Consider the following 20169-nt stretch of genomic DNA (forward strand, 5'->3'; position numbering starts at 1 on the left):
CATTAAAAACTCAAAAATTTCTGAATGTGGATTAATATGCTAAACATTAAAATCACAATGAAATCACATATTTACAAAATGTCAACATAAGTAATACCATTTTCATGATTTTCAGTTTTATGAAATAAAAAGATTTACCTGATGGTTCACTATGCTTATATTCTATCTTGTGTTGAGGATTCTTCCTGTAAAGAAAAAAGAATAAAATAAAATCAGGTTTACCAATTAATAATTGCTTAGAAGTTAATTTATGACATAGAAACAAATATTGGCAGGGGTCTCAGAAGCCATTCAGTCCAACCCATACCTGAACAATAATATTCTCTATAATATGACCCAAAGTAGTTATTCAACTACTGCTTAATGAAGTCCAGTGAAGAGGCACCTTCAACCTTCCAAGGCATTCCACAGTATTTTGAGTCAGATTCATTTGTTGGGAAGATTTTTCTTTACATAAAGCTTAAATTATCATCCTGGTGGCCATCCTCTGAAACTCTCTAGGTTTTCAATGTTCTTCGTAATATTCTATATGTGGTCTAATCAGGGCATCATTGGAGTATCTTATTAGATACTAGGGCTTCTCTAAATGCAACTACATCTCTCCTATCTTGTTCTTGTGAAGTTGATTCTTTGAAAATGACAAGGGAGGGTCAAGGAGTTCAGGAAGTGCAGGAGCCCCAATAGTCAGAGTCCCTGGAAAGCAGTCTGGAATGAATTCACAGACTCAAGCACCTTTAAGTCAGGTTGAAGATTTATTGTTGTGCTTTACAGCAGGCAAGAGTTCTTAGGGCAGGGTGGCTATGTGGTACAGTGAAAAGAACAGCAGTCCTGGAGTCAAGAGAACCTGAGTTCAAACCCGGCCTCAGATGCTTGACACACTTGCTAGCCCTGTAACTCTGGGCAAATCACTTAACCCCAATTGCAGTCCAAAAATAAAAAAGCAAACAAACAAAAAAAGTTCTTAGGGAACCTGCAACCTTAAAGGAGTAGAGTTAAAGTTTTTATAGGATAATCCATAGTATAACCTGTGCCAATTATGCTAACTAGGTGAGTCGGGGTGGGATTAGGGAGGAGTTAAGGAGTGGTCAGTTCTTAAAGGAACATACACTCTTAATATCTACTGCGCAGGTATATTACCCAGAATTCACTGGGAAATAGCTAGAAGGGGGGCTGCCTGGAGGTGTGGTTTTAGGCTTAAAATGTCACTAAGTCAGCTAGTGGTCAGGGCTACCTGGGAAAACTCAGGTGGTCCACATCAATGTCCTGTTAGACAAGACAGATGTCGGGAATAGACATGTTCCAAGCTAACAAGGGATACAGGGTATGTATAATGAGCTAAGGAGTATACATATGACTGAGTCTAGGATACATATGATTGATAGGACCCCTGTCCATAGCTGTTTCAGCCAGTACACAGTTGAGTCAAACCACTGAATTCTATTAGTGCAGCTGACCACTGTAACAGGAAGAGAAATAGGTATTTTCCTAGGGCATGCTGCCCTTGAGTTAGAGAGAAACTGTCTGAGGCAGTGTTTTGAGGCTAGGGAGAAATATGATTTTGGAAATGGATGTGATTTTACAAACTGGGATTCAAGCACAGGCACCCAAGCACCCCATCAGACACAAGTAAAAAACTTTTTATTGATCTCTATTAAACTGAAGGGCTGCTAAATGGCTTGGTAGATAGCACCTGGAATCAGGAAGATCTCAGTTCAAATCAGGTCTCAATACTTAACAGCTATGTGACCCCCCCCTTTTTTTAAGCAATTGGGGTTAAGTAACTTGATCAAGGCACGGCCAGTTATTATTTCTGGGTGTGGTGCTGAGTATCTGAGCCTGGATTTGATCCAGGTCATCCCGACACTGGAGCCGGTGCTCTTACTCGCTGAGCCACCTGGCCGCCCCCCCTTTTTTAAAAAAAGGAGGGCCAGAAAGCAAAATGGCTGTCTGATGAGGCTTTAAAAATAGCTGAGGAAAGAAGGAAAGCAAAGGTAAAGGATAAAGGGAAAAAGATATGCCTAAATAAACACAGAATTTCAGAGAATTTCAAGAAGATAAGGTTTTCTTAAATGAACAATGTAAATAAATAGAAGAAAACAATAGAATGGGAAAGATGAGATCTCTTCAAGAAAATAAGAGCTACCAAGAGAATGTTTCATGCAAAAATGGGCATGATAAAAGATGAAAATAGTAGAGACTTAACAGAAGCAGGAGAGATTAAGAGGTGACAAAAATATACAGAAGAATATACAAGAAATATCTTAACGTTACTTATAAATACCATGGTGTGGTTACTAACCTAGGACCAGACATCCTAGAGAAAGAAGCCAAGTGGGTCTCAGGAAGCATTCCTAACAATAAGGCTAGTGAAGGTGGTAGAATTCCAGCTGAGCTATTTAAAATCCTGAAAGATGATGCTGTTAAAGTGCTACAATAAATATGCCAGCAAATTTGGTAACTCAAAAGTGGCCACTGGATTGGAACAATTGCACTCATTTAGCATGCCAGCAAGGTTATGCCTAAGATTCTGCAAGCTAGGCTTCACCAATATGTGAATTGAGAATTACCCGAAAAGCAGTATGCTTTTAGAAGAGTCAGAGGAATGAGAGACCAAATCTTGTGTGAAAATTCGAAAGATTATGGAACCTCCATAAAACCATCTATTTCTGCTTCATTGACTACACTAAAGCATTTGACTGTGTGGATCACAACAAAATATGGCAAGCCCTCAGAGAGATGGGAACACTAGATCATCTTATTTGTCTCATAAGGAACCTATGAGGGCAAACAACCAACAGAACTAAACAAGGAACAACTGATTGATTTAAGATTGGAAAAGGAATACAACAAGGCTGTATATATTCACCTTATTTATTTCACTTATACAGAGAGTACATCATGCAAAATGCTAGCCTAGGTAAATCAAAAGTCAGAATTAAGATTTCTGGGAGAACTGTCAACAATCTTAGATATATAGATGACACCACTCTGATGGCAGAAAGTGAAGAGGAATTGAGAAGCTTCTTGATGAGGGTGAAAAGGAGAGTGTAAACGCTGGCTTGAAAATTAAAATCAAAAGAACTAAGATCTAGGTAACTGGTTCCATCACTTCTTGGCAGATAAAGGGAGAAGAAACAGAAGAAGTGTCAGACTTATATTCTTGGGCTCAAAGATCACTGCAGATGGTGACTGCACCGATGAAATTAAGATATTTGCTTCTTGGAAGGAAAGCTATGGCAAATCTAGACAGCATATTAAAAAGCAGAGACATCACATTGCTGAAGTATGGCTGTGAGAGTTGGACTATAAAGAAAATTGAGTGCCACAGAATCAACACCTTCAAATTATGATGCTGGAGAAAATTTTTGAGAATCCCTTGAAAAGCAAGTAGATAAAATCCATCAATATTTACAGAAATTAATTCAGGTCCTATTCCCTTGACTATCAGGATATTTGTTCTTCTCAAATCAGATGGCACCTTTCTCCTGTTCTCTACAGTCTTTCAAAGAACAATGACAACGGCTCAGTCATTATATCTGCCAGGAACCTAGCGTCTCTAAGGACAGTTAATTTGGGCATGACTTAAACTCATAAAAGGCAGCTAGAAACTCTCTCACTAAATCTCTACTCATCCTGGTTATGAACTTCCTAAGGCCAAGTTGATTCTGTCCTTTCCAATGCAAACATCATTCTCCTTGGCAGAGAAAACAATGTACCTTCGGCATTTTCCTCACTAATTGTTCACTTTAAAGATCTTTTGATTAGATTTCCAAGAATACAGGAATGTACATACTTTAAAAACCTGTTTACTTTCTCAGTAACCTTTTAACCTTACTTTGCCAACTGCCTTTCCTTCTTTCTCTTCAAATCCTTCTCCTCTTTATTTTCTTTCCTACCTGCTCCTTTGTTCCTCTTAAGTTCCATCCCTGTGTAACACTGTCATTCCTTTTTTAAGCCATGATCTAGAAATCCAAATTCTATTCTCAAGTGCTTGCCACCACCTTCATTACCAAGCTATACATTTTCCAAATACATCTAAGCCCTTGCCTTCAAGTAAATGTCTGTTTTGCCAAGTCATGGGGGCTAGATACACACTCTGGGAACGAATGAATAGTATCTATCAAATTTCAAATGCAAAGATACTTATTGCCCTCAAGAAGCTTATATTCTAGTAGGAGACCCCATCTATAAATGGCATGCCCTTTCCAGAAGCAATGGTAGTAATGATTTAGTTATTTTTGGTTATCTTATTTAGTATATTTGGTTATCTTAGAGCATGACTTATTATATTTGGTTATCTTAGAGTTAACAAGGAGTGACTCAGGGGAAGAATCAATATGGCTGACAGGAAATAACGTGCAATTGGACAGGAGGTGAAGTATAGTCTGGGAACTGATTAGATAAAGTGAGCCATATATATGTATGTTTGCTGATGTGCCAATCAAGACAGCACAATTTCTTATTGATGGTTCCAAAGCAGAGGGAATTAAGTCACTGAGGGTACAAATAAATATCAAAGTTGTATTTAATTGTGGCCTGGGCTAATATTTTTGCTTCTTTGGTTTTTGTTTGTTTGTTTTGGGGGGGGGAGGTGAAGAAATCAGGTTAAGTGACTTGCCCAAGGTCACACAGTAGTAAGTGTCAAGTGTCTGAGGCTGCATTTGAACTCAGGTCTTCTTGACTCCAGGGCCAGTGCTCTATTCACTGCACCACCTAACTGCCCCTATTTCTGTTTCTTTATCTTGTGGAGTTTGCTAATTCCACAAAAGACTGAAATACAGCCTAATGGAAACAAGTTTTATTGGGGATTTTCCACATTTCACTTCAAAGCTTAAAAATGAAAATACCAATTATATTTTTGACACTGTTGTTTCACTGATAATGAAAAAAGGTACATCTTGTTCATTAGTTTTCTCCTTTAAAAATATTAATGATTTCATTTTTCCTTGTTTATGACAGATAGACAGAACTTACATAGTAGCTGCATTTTAATAAGACAATTTATATTCTTGAAGAGAAAAAATATTTTAAGTCATCAAATAGTTCTTGAATAAATTAAAAGCAAATTATATCAAAGATTTTCGAAATGTTTATTTGACATTCTGTGTTTAAAGTCTAACTCTAGTACCTAAATGGTGCGGAGATGAAATTGGATTGTTAAAAACTATGCCAGTGATGTGCCAATATGGCACTACCAATATGAAAAGATTTCTACCCATATAAAAAGGTTTTGAGTAAGGACCAGGTGATAGACTAAATGTTTGTCTTCTAAAGATCTAACCTAAATTCCTAAGTGGTCATCACTAAATGGTTTTGCCACTAGTGATGATTTTAACAATCATGTGTATACTAGATATGCTCAGAACATCAGTACCAGTGGGACCCAAAGAGGTGAAATCATGACTCTCGAAGTACTAAAGGGCAACAGATATGACTTAAAATAAAGGATTCTTAGACCAAACAGAGAATCCAGGAAATAAAAATTATTAATTATTCCATTTATTCCCTATTATTCAATGCCTGACATATGGATTCCACCTGTGGTTCTCACCTCATCCCTAAAACAATCCTCCATTATCATCTTTCTGCCCAGATTATCTAAATCCTTCAAGTACCCAACTAAAATGCCATTCCCCTGACCATCCCAAAAGGAATTCTCTCTTTTCTCTGAACTTCTCTGCCACTTTTTGTCCAGAAAGTTTAGCACTAATCACATCATTTATCTTTTCTTCTAAATATTTTGTCTTCTCAATTCCATTGTAGACTTCTTGAAAATAGAGAAAATGTTACATAATTCTTTGCATCCTTTACAATGCCTAACTATTTCTTTCATTTATCTTGAATAGAACTGAGCATATTTCCCATTCTCAAGAAAGAAATTACATTCTATTTTCTGTACTTTAGGAAATTTTTCTCATTGAAATTAACTTGAATAAAAAAAATTTCTGTGAAGAATGAAGTGGAGAACTTCCAGGAGCCAAGATGGTGCAGTAAGCAGGAGACTACTGTCCTCCATTCTTAACCCCAAACACCCATAAAATAGCACCCTAGAAAAAGATCCTGGAACAACAAAACCAGTGGAAAGAGAGGGTAGAACAACAGTCTTTTGGTCCAGGAGACTTAGAGGATCGGCAAAAATGGTCCATATTGCTCAGGTAAAGGGGGAAACGGGGAATGCAGTCCAGGACAGGAGGCATTCCAGCAAGCCAGCAGCAGGCTCCACCTCACAAACCAGCAGGAGATCCTGAGGCCTACAACAATGGAGCAGTAAAATGCCAACACCAGGACCCCCCACATGCCTTAGCACAGCTGGGGAACCAGCAAACTCCAGATCACAGAACCACCTGGTACAGCCCCCGATATACAGGTATCTTCCAGTAGCCAGACCTCCCAGTGCTTCAGTGCAGTCCTGGGCAGGCAGGCATCCTCCAGCAGCTAGACTTCCCCATGCATCTGCACAGTCCCATCTAGGCAGGATTCTTCCAATAGCCAGACCTCCCCCTGCATCTACCAAGCCCTGGATGGGCAGGTGTCTTCTAGCAGCAGACTCCTCTGTGATTCAGCAAAGTCTTAGACAGGTAGGTGTCCTCCAGCAGTGGACCTCCAGTATAGCCCCAGGGAAATGCAGAAAAACCCCACCTGGCCTCAACACATGCCAGACACCATGACTAGGACCCCAGCTCAACGCCAGGTAAGCTGTCAGACCTCTAAAGATTCCAGTAGCCAGCACCTGAGGCCTTAGGGCACAAAGCTAGTGACCAGGTCTCTGGTCTCCAGCACAAGAAGCTTGGGAAAGTACTCCCTGTGCTCCAGCAGGAGAGCTTAACTTTAAAAACCAGGAAATAAGCAAACATCATCAGCATAAAGCAAAAACAAACACTGACCATAGACTCTTCATGGGGACAGGGAAGACCAAAATGCAAAATCAGAAGATGACAACATTGTCTTACACGAGAAACCCCAAAGAAGAATATGAATTGGTCTCAAGACAAAAAAGCCCTCTTGGAAGAGCTCAAGAAGGATTTCACAAGTCAAATAAAAGAGGTAGAAGAAAGCTTGGGAAAAGAAATGAGAGGTATGCAAGAAAGAGCCAATAGCTTGGAAAAGGAAGGACAAAAATTGACTAAAGAAAACAATACCTTAAAAAATAAAAATAGGCCAAATGGAAAAGGAGATACAAAAGTTAACTGAAGAAAATAATTCCTTAAAAATTAGAATTGGGCGAGTGGAAGCTAATGACTCTGTAAGACATCAAGAATCAGTCAAACAGTGTGAGTGCTTTTGGCAAGTGTATGTTTTGCATTCGAACAACATGGCCAGCCCATCAGAGTTGCACTCTCTGAAGCAGAGTTTGAATGCTTGGTAGTTTAGTTCGAGTAAGGACCTCAGTGTCTGGTACCATATCCTGCCAGGTGATCTTCAGAATCTTCCTAAGACAATTCAAATGGAAGTGATTCAGACGGTGATGGTATACTGTCCCAGTTTCATAGGTATACAACAATGAGGTAAGCACAATAGCTCTGTAGACATTCAGTTTGGTAATCAGTCTAATACCTCTTCTCTTCCATACTTTCCTTCTGAGCCTCCCAAACACTGAGATAGCTCTGGCAATATGTGTCAACCATATTATCAATGTATATATTCCTGGAAAGTATACTACCAAGGTAAGTGAACTCATCCACAACATTCAAAATTTCTCCATTTGATGGAATCAATGGTCCCATATATGGAAGGTGTGGTGATGGCTGCAGGAAGATCTGTGTTTTTTGGTGTTAACCGTTGAGCCAAAATTAGCACAAGCATCAGAGAATTGATCCATATTTTGTTGCATCTTGGCTTCAGAGGCTGCTTTAAGTGAACAATCATCTGCAAACAAAAAATCATGCACCAATACTCCTTCCATTTTGGTCTTGGCTTGGAGCCTTTTCAAGGTGAAGAATTTACCATCAGTATGGTAGCTGACCTTGATGCCATGTTCATCCTCACTGAAATCATTTGACAACATGGTTGAAAACCTCATGCTAAAAAGCATGGGAGCAAGGGCACAGCCTTGTTTCACTCCACTGGTGACTGGAAAAGCATGAGAGCATTGTCCAGCACCTAGAACCTGGGCAAGCAAGCTGTCATGAAATTGACATACAATGCTGATGAACTTCTCTGGGAAATCAAATTTTGACATAATTTTCCATAAAGCCCTCACGACTGACAGTATCAAAGGCCTTGGTCAGGTCTACAAACATTGTGTACAGACCTCTGTTCTGCTCCTGGCATTTCTCCTAGAGTTGTTGATTTGTGATAAGGATATGATCCTAGAGAGATGAGTTGAACACTTCCATAATGTTCTCAACAGACCATCATCAGTCAATGCTGAGGCAACTGACTGTTCACCTCAAGTTGAAGTCAATGCCTCCCTAGATGAAGTTCCAAATGAAGAAGAGCTTTTGAATGCCATTAGGTTCCTTTCATGTGGCAAAGCACCTGGCACTGATTCTATTCAGGTAAGGGGTCCATTGCTCATACAAAAGTTGACTGAGATTTTCCACATTATACAGTAAGAGGAGTTTATCCCCAGTAGTTTAAGGATGTTCCACTGTCCATCTCTATAAAGGTAAAGGAAATAGATTGTCCTATGACAATCACAGGAGAATCTCTACCTTAGTCATTGCTGGCAAGATTCTTGCCAGAGTCCTCCTTCACCGGGAAGATGGTCATCTACCTGAGAGCCAGTGTGGCTTCAGAAAGGACCAAGGAAGAGTTGACCAGAAGAATAAAGGTATTGGAAACAGCCATTAATTTAGTAAACAAATTTCAGGTAAGTCAAAGAGCAACAAAAAAAAGGGGAAAATATTGTAAAGCAAGTAATGAGATAACCACAGATACATATGTATAGAGGAAAAGAAAAGGATACTGAGAGATTTACCAACTGTGGTAACCAGATTTCAGAAAAGTCAAAGAGGAACTGAGAGGAAAAGTAGCCAAGGTAGATAGTGAGATGATGGGAGAGAAGTACACTTGGAAGGAAGAGGGGAATATCAAGAAATTTACCAAAGGCAGTCATGTAAAACAGAATGGGGTGATATAATCAGATATACAGATAACCTACTTTTGGATTCTATCACTTCTGACAAGTTTTTACAGCTTAATGTGGCCAAGAATTACAGTGAACTCCCTACTATGACCATCTAACCAAGACAATAAAAGTAAATGACTCACTCATACATCCCAAAACTAGGAAAGCTACACTAAAAAAAATCCAAGAAAGAAAGAGATTACTTTTTTACTAAACAAAAGCAAAAATTAACAAAGCAAAATAGTTTAAGATGAGTTTGTAAACGGTTGGTATTTTGAAAAACAAAAAACTTATTGATTCAAAGGCCATTATTTATACTTTCTGTTTTGCTCAGAAAAGTGCCTATTTTGTTAAAAACTTAACCACTGTCCCATGAGTTAGAAAGTTATAAATAATAATGCCATGCCATCAGTGGTCAGACAGCTGTGACTTTAATTAGGAGAAAGAAAAGAAGTTAATTCATAGGCTTCCATCTGCATTAAGAAGGAAGACTGTGCAACCCCAAAGCTGTACAGCAGATTGTTTTTCATTGGCATATGTGGCTTCTGATGACTGAACTGGTTGGTCTAGAGGAACTGTGCTTAAGTATTGTACATATACTTTGAAGTTACACAAATAATTAAGGTTCTGTTAGACCTAATTTGATAAGAAGTTTTAGAAGTCATTCTTCTAGGATTTCTGTAGTGCTCTTATTTTGCTCAAGACAAATATATAATGGCTTAATGATTTATATAAATTATAAAAGCTGGAGAAAGGAGGAGTAGGGAAATCACACCAAAGCACCTTGGAGCCAATATTCTTGAAATCCTTTACCCATCTACTCATTCCTTCTCTTTTAGGGACTTTATCCACCTGTAATCTTCTATATAGGTGAAATATTTATGAAATTTTTTAAAAACAAAGATGTAGAGGTTCTTTAAAAAATACCCATTTCAATTATCTTTTTGTCAGGCCCAGACAACAACGATATGGGAAAGTGGCATGGTCTTTGCACGACTAGAAAGTTCCACAGGCACAGAAAATATCAAAAGTGGAACATCCCATACAAAGGGGACTCTCTTGGCAAAAGTTGGTATGGAAGCCAACCAGCCCAATTCTACCACCAGGAAGTGTTTAAGAGTCCATCTAAGTGAGAATGGCAAAAAAAAAAAATCCCTGTCTTTGTTCTCAATGATGGTTGCTTGAACTTTACTGAGAAAAACAATGAGGTTTTGGTTGCATCCTTGATCTGAAAGTTCATACTGTTGGTGGTAGTCCTGGAGTTCACTTTATGGTCATAAAAGTGGCAAATGTTTCTCCTCTGGCCTTGTACAAAAACAAGATGGAAAGACTAAGATGATAAAAATTGTATGAAGCCTTAGTTTTGAAAAATTTCCATTTAACAAAACAAATAAAAATACCTACTTCATTTGTAGGCTCTCTGATTCTCTGAATAAACACTACTCTAAAAACAGCACCTAGTGAGATGAATAAGAATCCTAAGGAACAGAGCTTCTGGGTAATTAATAATCAACTTATTAATCAGGCTATCTGGAAATCAATAAATTGATGGTTAATGGTTTCTCTTGGTAACCAAAGGCACCATAGGAGAATCTGAAACACCTTAAATTACTTCTGAAAGGGAACTCTCCCGACAAGTGAAAAGCAACCTTGATTGGTGGACATTTTATGAGGTGGGCTAAAAGTCTTCAGCTCCTCATGCTAAGAATATGGTTTGATCATGAGACTCAGCCATCTCAAGCATCTGGGCAAGGGGAAGCCACCTCTATCCAAACCCCTCTATCTAGTTTTCTCTTTCATGAGCTGAGCTGCCCTAAACTATAATGGAAGGGATCAAGGACAAGGGGTTCCTACTTCAGGCAAAGACTCACCCAAACCAGATTTTGCTTATACTCTAAATAGAAATTAAGGGGTTCCACCCACCTAGTTAATGAGCATGGGCCTTGAGGGCAAGGAGAAAATCTAATCAGTCTACCATGTCCTTCAAAGGCTGACTGACCTTTTTAGGAGTTGAGTTTTAGCAGAAATAAAAGGAAAAAGGTAGATTACAAATTAATAATTAGTTATTGATATAATAATATAACATTAATCTCACTAGTGTGCTGTTTGTTTGTGGTTGGAAAGCTAAGCCTGGAACCGAACTGTTCTCCAAAATTGAGATGTCCATCTATACGGATTCAAGAATCAGTCTGGGGGAAGCTAGGTGGCACAGTGAATAGAGCACCAGCCCTGGAGTCAGGAGGACCTGAGTTCAAATATGACCTTAGACACTTAACACAAAAAACTAGCCATGTGACCTTGGGCAAGTCACTTAACCCCAATTGCTCTCCAAAAAGAAAAAATAAAGGAATCAGTCTGACAAAATGGTTCCTTCTAAAAATTTAAGTTTCTATGTATACTATCAAATACATCTTAGAAAACTTCTGCAATACAAATAAAGTTCTGAGTACCACAAATATTTTCGAAGTGGAAAAAAATCAATTTAAAGCACATTTAGTAAATGAATTACATAGAAAATTTAGTCAATTAAAACTGACAGAAAAGTGGTCAACACTACTTCAGATAACATCAAGCTTTGTTGATTAGTTGTTTCAGTAGTATCCGACTCTTCATGACCCCATTCGAAGTTTTCCTGGCAAAAATACTGGAGGAGCTTGCTATTTCCTTCTCCAGCTCATTTTGTAAATGAGGAAACTGGGGCAAACAGGGTTAGCTTACTTGCCCAAGGTCACACTGCTAGTAAGTATCTAAAGTCAAATTTGAACTCAGCAAGATAGCCTTTCAGACTCCAACTCCAGTATTCTATCCATTTTGCCACCTACCTGACATGGTACTAAACTTAAAAGGGTCAAAATAAAATTAAAGACATATTGCAACCTGCCAAGTAAGTGGGACACATTCTAGAAAGAGCAGACATTAGCCTGCAAACTTTTTTCCCTAACATTTGAATATTACTCTCACCTTCCTGTTAAAAATTACAATATTAGGACTAACAAACATATCAAAAGGTCACCCCCTTAATAAGCCTAGATCACACTTATCACCTAAGATGGCTGGCTGGAGGCAGCACAGCACAGGAGAAACAGGAGCTGCAGTTGGGAGTCCTGAATAGAATCAAGGGATCTGCATTCAGATTCCAGTGCTATTATTTAGGGTCTGTGTGACCTTGGGTAAGATCCTCAAACTTCTCTGGAAGTCAGCTTACTTACCTATAAAAAGAGGGGGCTGAATCCCTCCTTCCAGCTTTAAATATATGATCCTATGATCCCTATTTTGATAAACCTTCATGGATAGAGATTACATATCCTTTCTGGGCAAGCCTGAAATCACCTTAATGAGAAAGGTCACTGATTATAATAAAAATACTTTAGCCAAAAAATAGCAATGCAGGTGTCTACAGAAGTAAAAGCAGTGACAGAATACCAAAACTGGCCAAAGAAATTATATATTATTATTTACAAAAAAAAATTTAACATGTGTTTTCCTTACCCAAAAATTTTAATGTGCTTATCATATGAGCTAGGTGGCACAGCGGAGGGCAGCCAGGTGGTGCAATGGATAGACAAAGTACTGCGCCTGGAATCAGGAGACTCCCCTTTATGAATTCAAATCTGGCCTCAAATGCTAGCTAGCTGTGTAACCCTGGGCAAGTCACTTAACCTAACCTTGTTTACCTAAGTTTCCTCATATGTAAAATGAGCTGGAGAAGGAAATGGCAAACCACTCCAGTAACTTTGCCAAGAAAACCCCAAATGGGGTCATGAAGAATTGGACACAACTGAAAATGACTGAACAACAAACTGAAACCAAGAATGCAGCAAAAAAAAAAGCTAGAATCTCTCTACAAAGATGCTCTGCTAGTCTGCAGATGTCCCTTCAGAAATCAGCTATTTGCAGATTTACATACCTGTAACAAGAAGCTCCATACGGGCATTCAGGTCTGTCATCATCCTCATCTCGATTCACAACTTGTGCATCCCCATAATCCCTATCACCAGCGTGGCTGAACTGTTGAAAATGGACAGGGTTCTTCCTATGAATTCAATAGATACATCATAAGAAACAAGAACTGGCAGAATCCAAAACATTTTTTATTCAAATGTTGGGTAACCCCAACCTCAGAGGCAACTCATTTTTAAAAGAAGGGTCTATTTCATGCCACAAGGTCAGTGCAGAATGCTGTGGATCATCACATTCAGAGAGTTGAGAATATCAATCAAGTTTTTACTGATACTTTTTTTTAAACAAATTTATATTTCTCATTAGACAAATGGCCTTATAAAGTAAAAGTTTCAAATGTAGTTAGTATGTCTGAAATTTTAGACTACCAATAAGAAATCTCCCACTAAAATCCCACTCTGATGACATGGAGGTTGAAACTGGATTCTCAAAGACTATGCTAACAGAGCCCAATCTATGTCAGGTCCTAAACAGAAAATATTTCAAGTACAGAATATTTTAAGTTTAGACATTAGTGATACACTGTGTGTCATGACAGAGCCAGTCCAGCTAAGCAGCAATTTATGAAGCCATCTATTAGGATTTGACTGGAATTGTGTTTTGTATCACTGAAATCATGGATAACTTCAAAGTTCTACTACACAGGACTTTAAGATACTACCCCTTTTTGTGTAGATATTAAATATGAGGTATTTCAAGTCTTATTGCAGTTTTAAGCTAAAATAGCTTTAACAGCTTAAGCCAGAACTAAGACTTTTGGCATGCCTCATATGTTCTATCTTCTCACCAACTTCTGCCCCAATACAATATCCTCTATAGCAGAGACTTGGTCAATTTATTTTTTTATTTCCAGTGTCTGGCAGTTGATAATAAATGAATAAATGATTGTTTAATTAAAAATGAAGGTCATCTATAACAGTAAGAAACAATACAATGAAAGCTAAGTTACTTGGCTTGGTCAGGCATGGGTAGAAGGTATAGCAGTTAAAATCAAGAGACAAAATTTACATTCTCATATCTTTCTTTAAAACTGAATTCCACTGAAAACCTGGCAATAAGTACACAAATGGCAAACTCACTGAATGACAATTTTTAAAGACTGCTTTTAAGTGACCATTAAAAGAAAAAATCTATCAAAATCAAAAGCAAAAAATGCCAAAAATATTCTATTAGCTCAAGATTATAAACATTTGCTGATAAAATTTATGCACACATGAGAATGTTATAACATTCTTAAATGGTTGATTATGTTTTATTTGTTGATTATATTAACTATGTTGTCTGGAGAAATTGAATACCATATGCAAAAGGTAAAAGGAAAGTAAATCAGATTTTTCCTGTAGTAAGAAGGAAAGGTTTTAGTATTTTTAAATATGTGAAATTTATGACAACAATGGATACTTAATACTTTTGGAATAAAACAGAATTTCTTAAGTGCAAGAGTTCAGAAACAGAATAGCTGGATAATAATTATCTATTCGCAGTTAAATCTAGAAGTTAGAGGACAAGATAAGAAAATACAGGGTGTCTGTAGTTTCTATATTGATTGATTCTGTTCTAAAGAAAAGTTCACTATTGAAATAAGAACATGGATATAACAAAAAATTAAATGTTTTTTACATGTATGAATTATTCAGAAAAAAATTTAAACTGCAAATTTCTAAAGTAAGTTTAATCTCATGGAATGAAATATTAAGTGAAAAGAAGGTATATTATTCATAGGAGGGAAAAGGGAATAAGCATTTACATAGCATCTACTACATGCCAATGTCAGCTAAGCTTTTACAAATATTACCTCATTTGACAGCACACATATATTTCATAGAGCATATTTATGTCTGAACCTAGTTACTTCCCCCCAGAGGAATACAATACATTCAAGTAAGAATATGATAATTGGGAAATACATGCAAAGTAGACACAGGTAATGAATGAACACAGCCTTTATTAAGTGCTTACCACACACAAACCACTGTGCTCAGCTCTGGGGATACAAACAGAAGAGTAAGGCAGACCCTGCTCTCAGGGAGCTCCCCTTCTAATGCGGGAGGTAACATGTATGGAAGGTTTCAGGTGTAAGTCAAATGGAAAGGTCCCGTGGTCCTCAGGATACAGCAACTAAGGAGATAACAACTCTTCTGTAATGACCATTTCCATTGATAAAATCACATCAGTCTCTACTGCTGAGTCATAACAGAGTGCCAGGGACTTTGGGGGCAAGAACTTTCTTTTCTGGGTTTTTAGTAGCTGTGGCTGCGGTACCTGAGTTGCCAGGCTAATCTTCACAGGAGTTGCCTCCCAAGATGATAGCTGGAAGGCCTGTATTCCCAAGGCTACTGAGGTCAAGGTCTTGAGCTGTCCCTATCAAGAGACGTGAGGGGAAATGGTAGTCAAGGTAGTGATAGTGGTTTGACTCGGCAGAGGCAGCTGATGTTGTAGTGGATAAAGCACTAGGCCTGGAATCAAAAAGATCTAAATTCAAATATGGTCTCAGATATCTGTGCAACCCTGGGCAAGTCACTTAACCTCTATTTGCCTCAGATGCCTCAACTATAAAATGGGGATAATAGCACCTACCTTGCAGGGTTATTTTGAGGATAAAGTGAAATAATATTTGTAAAAAGCATTTAGCAAAGTGTCTGGTACAAATTAGGTATATAAATACTTATTTCCCTCTCCTTTTCTACAGGAATAATAATAGGGCCTCACAAAAGATAATGCTTCATCAGGGTATGGAGGTAATCCTGAGTTCCAGAAGGCTACTGTTAAGAAAAAATAAGTCATATTCTTACATGACTGGTTCTAATAGCATCCTACAAGCCTTACCATTTTTTCTCTCTCATTTCCTTTTCTCATACCTAGTGCTGTTGCTGACCCCTGCTGTAAAGAATGAAATGTACATGTGTAAAGAAATGACTACAAGCCCATTCATTTACCAACTGAGGAAGTTTGACTTCAAAAAAGAAAAGTTTTATCTTTTAAAAAATTTCTTCCTTTGTTAAAATGGAGGGAACAATCAGATTCAATTATCATTAAAGATCTTTTCAACTCTAACAAATTATGACATATTATCCTGCTTATTCAGAAATAATGCTTTTGGAAAAAAGGGAACTGGAGTTAATAGGTCTTAGAGAAAAATTTCTTGAACAGTCAGCATGCAACAGTGGAAAGAAGATTGTACCAATATCTCCCTCTGTACAAGATAAGTTCCAAATGGATACACAAATTAAACAAAAAGGATGACATCATAAATAAAGTAGAAAAACAAGGAAGAAATTACTTTGCAGATCTATGGCTAGGGAAGGAGTTCACGGACAAATGAGGGATGTAGAAGATCAGACAATAAAATGGATAATTTTAATTATATAGAATTTAAAATTTTTGCATAATCAAAATCAGTGCAATTAAAATTATAAGGGAACAGTTAACTAGGAAAATTATTTGCAATAAGTTCCTCTGAGAGAAAATTTGTAATCAGGCTATATAAGAAATTAATTCAAATTTTTAAGAAAAACCATTCAATAAATAAATGGTCAAAGGATATGACCAGGCAGTTTTCAAAGGAAGAATACTTATCAGCAACAACATGAAAGAATGCTAATAATTTTATGAGAGAAATATAAATTAAGGAAATTCTGAGTTTTCACCTCATAGTAAAAATTAGCAATACTATCAACACAGTTATATATATACTATATACATAATACTATCAACAGTTATAACTTTCTTAAAGTGGTAGATTTTGCAGAACTGCTCACTATCTACCCAGGATGCTCTCTGGAGGATCACTCACTTTTTTTTTTTCAATTTAATAATTTATTTATTTTTAGTTTTTAACATTCACTTCCATAAGTTTTAAATTTTCTCCCCCTCCCTTCCCAAGATGGCATAGAATCTGATATAGGCTCTACACATACATTCCCATTAAACACATTTTCACATTAGTCATGTTGCATAGGAGAATTATAATGAATGGGAAAAACCAAGAGAAAGAAAAAATAAAACAAAAAAGAAAATAGTCTGTTTCTCCCTGCATTCAGACTCCATAGTAAAGTTTTTTCTCTGGATGTGGATGGCATTTTCCATCATGTGTTCTTTGGAAATATTTTACGTCCTTGCACTGCAGAAAATGGCAAAGTCTATCAAAGTCAGTCATCACACACTGTGACTGTTACTGTATACAATGTTCACCTGTACATAATGTTCTACTGTATACAATGTTCAAACTTCACTCAGCATCAGTTCATGCAAGTCTTTCCAAGTTTTCCTGAAGTCCACCTGTTTATCATTTCTTATAGAACAATAGTATTCCATTACATTCATACACCACAATTTGTTCAGCCATTGACATTCCCCATTTGATGAGGATCCCCTCAGTTTCCGGTTCTTAGTCACCACAAAAAGAGCTGCTAGAAATATTTTTGTACATATAGATCCTTTTCCCATTTTTATGATCTCTTTGGGATACAGTCCTAGAAGCAATACTCTTGGGTCAAAGGTTATATACATTTTTATAGCCCTTTGGGCATAGTTTCAAATTGTTCTCCAGAATGGTTGGATCAGCTCATAGCTCCACCAACAACAAATTAGTATTCCAACTTTCCCACATCTTCTCCAACATTTATCATTTTCCTGTTTTGTCAGGTTAGTCAATCTGATACATGTGATGTGGTACCTCAGTTGTTTTGATTTGCATTTCTCTAATCAATAGTGATTTTAGAGCATTTTTTCATATGACTATAGATAGATTTAATTTCTTCCTCTGAAAACTGCCTGTTTATATCCTTTTGAACATTTATCAGTTGGAGAATGACTTGTATTCTTGTAAATTTGACTCAGTTCTTTATATATTTTAGAAATGAGGCCTTTATCATTAGTTGTAAAATTCTTTCCCAGTTTTCTGCTTCCCTCCTAATCTTCGTTGCATTGGCTTTATTTGTGCAAAAACTTTTCAATTTAATGTAATCAAAAATAGAAAATCATTCATTTTTAACTACCTGTCTACAGCTGCCCAATTGCCCTTTCTCATCAACCCTATTTTCTGCATATTGTCAAAGAGACTGTTGAAAAGATTTTAGTTTGCAAATATTTGGTGGCAAATACTTTTCAGGAAGAATATCTGAATATTACACTTACTGAAAACTAGTTTTAAACCTATTTACAAGCTAGAATTTATTAGTGCTAAATCTGTTACTAACACTAAATATGGACAAACTATTTAAGTTCTTTGCAAGAGCTGAAAAGAAGTATTTGCCTAGAGATTCGTTTTGATCACACGGGCTTTGAATTGCAAATGGATCTGGCTATCTTGGAGGACAGTGGGCATAACCCAGACAGAAGACCTAGGGGGGAAAAGAGAAACAGTCATTCACAAAAGAAAACAAGTAGAAACAGCATGAGGAATGATGCAATACACAGAGTGAAATAAAAACCTTAAGAAAGAAGTTAAGGGACTCATGTCTGCAATGTGGTACTAGAAGGCAGTATATTAGCTTTTTCTTTTTTCTCTACAAACTCTCACCAAATGACGTTATCAGCTCTCAAAGGTTTAATTATCAACTCTATGAACTACAGTCTATTACTACCTACTGCCTTCTGGGCATTTTGAATTGGATGTTCCATGAACATCTCAACTCAACATATTTAAAACAATTCATTATTAACCCCCAACCCATCTCTCTCTCAAACTTCCCTATTAAAAGCAGCACCATCTTGTCAGTCATCCAGGCTCCCAATCATAGTGTCCTCTCTAAGTCCTTACTCATTCTCCAGACATATTCATTCAGTAGCCAAATCCTGTCATTTAGATTTTCACAGTATCTCTCACACATGCCTCCTCTTCACATACAAAGCACCATCTTAATTCAGGTCCTCACTACCTCTCGCTCAGACTACTGCAAGTCCTCCTATTTGGTCTCCCTGCTACATCTCTCCCCATTTCAATCTATCCTCAGCACACAGTGATTGTCCTAAAGTGCAGCTGTGACCATGTTGTTTCCTATAGTCTCCATTCCACAAATTCCAGAGTACTGTTATTACCTCTAGGATCAAACAGAAAATCTTTTTTTTCTCCATTTAAAGCTCTTCACCAGTTGGCCCTACATGCCTTCCCTTCATTCCCTCAACAATACAGCTATACTATCTACTTGCCTGTCCTCACACATAATCATCTCTATCTTACCTCCAAGTCTTTCTACATATCTCCTGAATTCTCTCCCTCCTAATCTCCATCTCTTGTTTCCTGCCAGTCTCACTCACGAACCACCTTCTACATGAGGTGCTTTTGCCTTTGTATCCTTAACACTAGTGTAAAACTTGGCACATATGTAAAAAGTATATAATAACTAGTTTGATTATTAAGCAAATTATTGAAGATTTATGAATGGAAATAGAAGCAGTAATCAGAAGGAACTCTAGGTTCACTAACAAGTTATAATAAACGAACTATATTTCCTTTATAATGTCATAGCGATGAGTAAGATGTATTCTTGTGCTTAAGAGAAAAAAAAGTAACACAAAATATAACAGATGGCACAATAGACTAGAGTCCAAATAAAGAGCTTTCTGATCTTTTCAATCCCATTAGGTTGTATTACAATAAAATGTACTAAGGGTAGGAATGGTAAAACAACATGATAACACATTTAGCTGTCATGAAAAGTACTAAGCAGATGCAGAAGCATCCTTAGAAAGAAAAAAACACAAAGAGAGATGAAGAGAGATAAACAAGAAACTAAATAGCTACAAGTATTTATTAAGCACCTGCTTTGTGTCAAGCACTATGCTAGGTACTAGAGACAGAAATTTAAAAAATGAAACTCTCAAAATGCTTACATACTATCCAGGAAGATAAAATGTATATAAACAAGTCTATGCAGAATATATACAAAATAAATATATGATAATTTGGGGAGTAAGATCATAAGGAATTGGTATGACAGAAGATTAGGAAAGGCTTCACGCAGAATGGGATAAATGAGCTGACAAGAGATTAAAAATGCTAAGAGGAGGAGGGGTTGCAATCTGGGCATAAAGAATGGTCAGTGCAAAGATGTGAATGAGGAAGAAGGCCAGTTTGGCTGGATTGTAGAGTACAGGAAGGCATGTAATGTTTAATAAAGCTGAAAAGGTAGGCTGGG

The 20169-nt window shown here is 37.2% G+C and overlaps 1 protein-coding gene across 5 annotated transcripts in view; it reads right to left on the reverse strand.

Annotated features, from left to right (window-relative positions):
• The window catches only part of APLF (aprataxin and PNKP like factor), a 68637-nt gene that overhangs the window by 18595 nt on the left and 29873 nt on the right, over positions 1–20169 (reverse strand). For all 5 annotated transcript variants that reach the window (XM_069068921.1, XM_069068920.1, XM_069068919.1 and 2 more), the window contains 2 exons: positions 12978–13103; positions 139–185 (listed from right to left, as the gene is read on the reverse strand). In XM_069068921.1, the coding sequence (XP_068925022.1) occupies positions 139–185; positions 12978–13103 (173 nt within the window). The remainder of the gene's footprint in view (positions 1–138; positions 186–12977; positions 13104–20169) is intronic.

This window comes from Petaurus breviceps, unplaced genomic scaffold, assembly GCF_028583685.1.
Source record: "Petaurus breviceps papuanus isolate PSGF00001 unplaced genomic scaffold, PetGlider_PUasm1.0 90775, whole genome shotgun sequence".
Taxonomy (NCBI): Eukaryota; Metazoa; Chordata; class Mammalia; order Diprotodontia; family Petauridae; genus Petaurus; species Petaurus breviceps.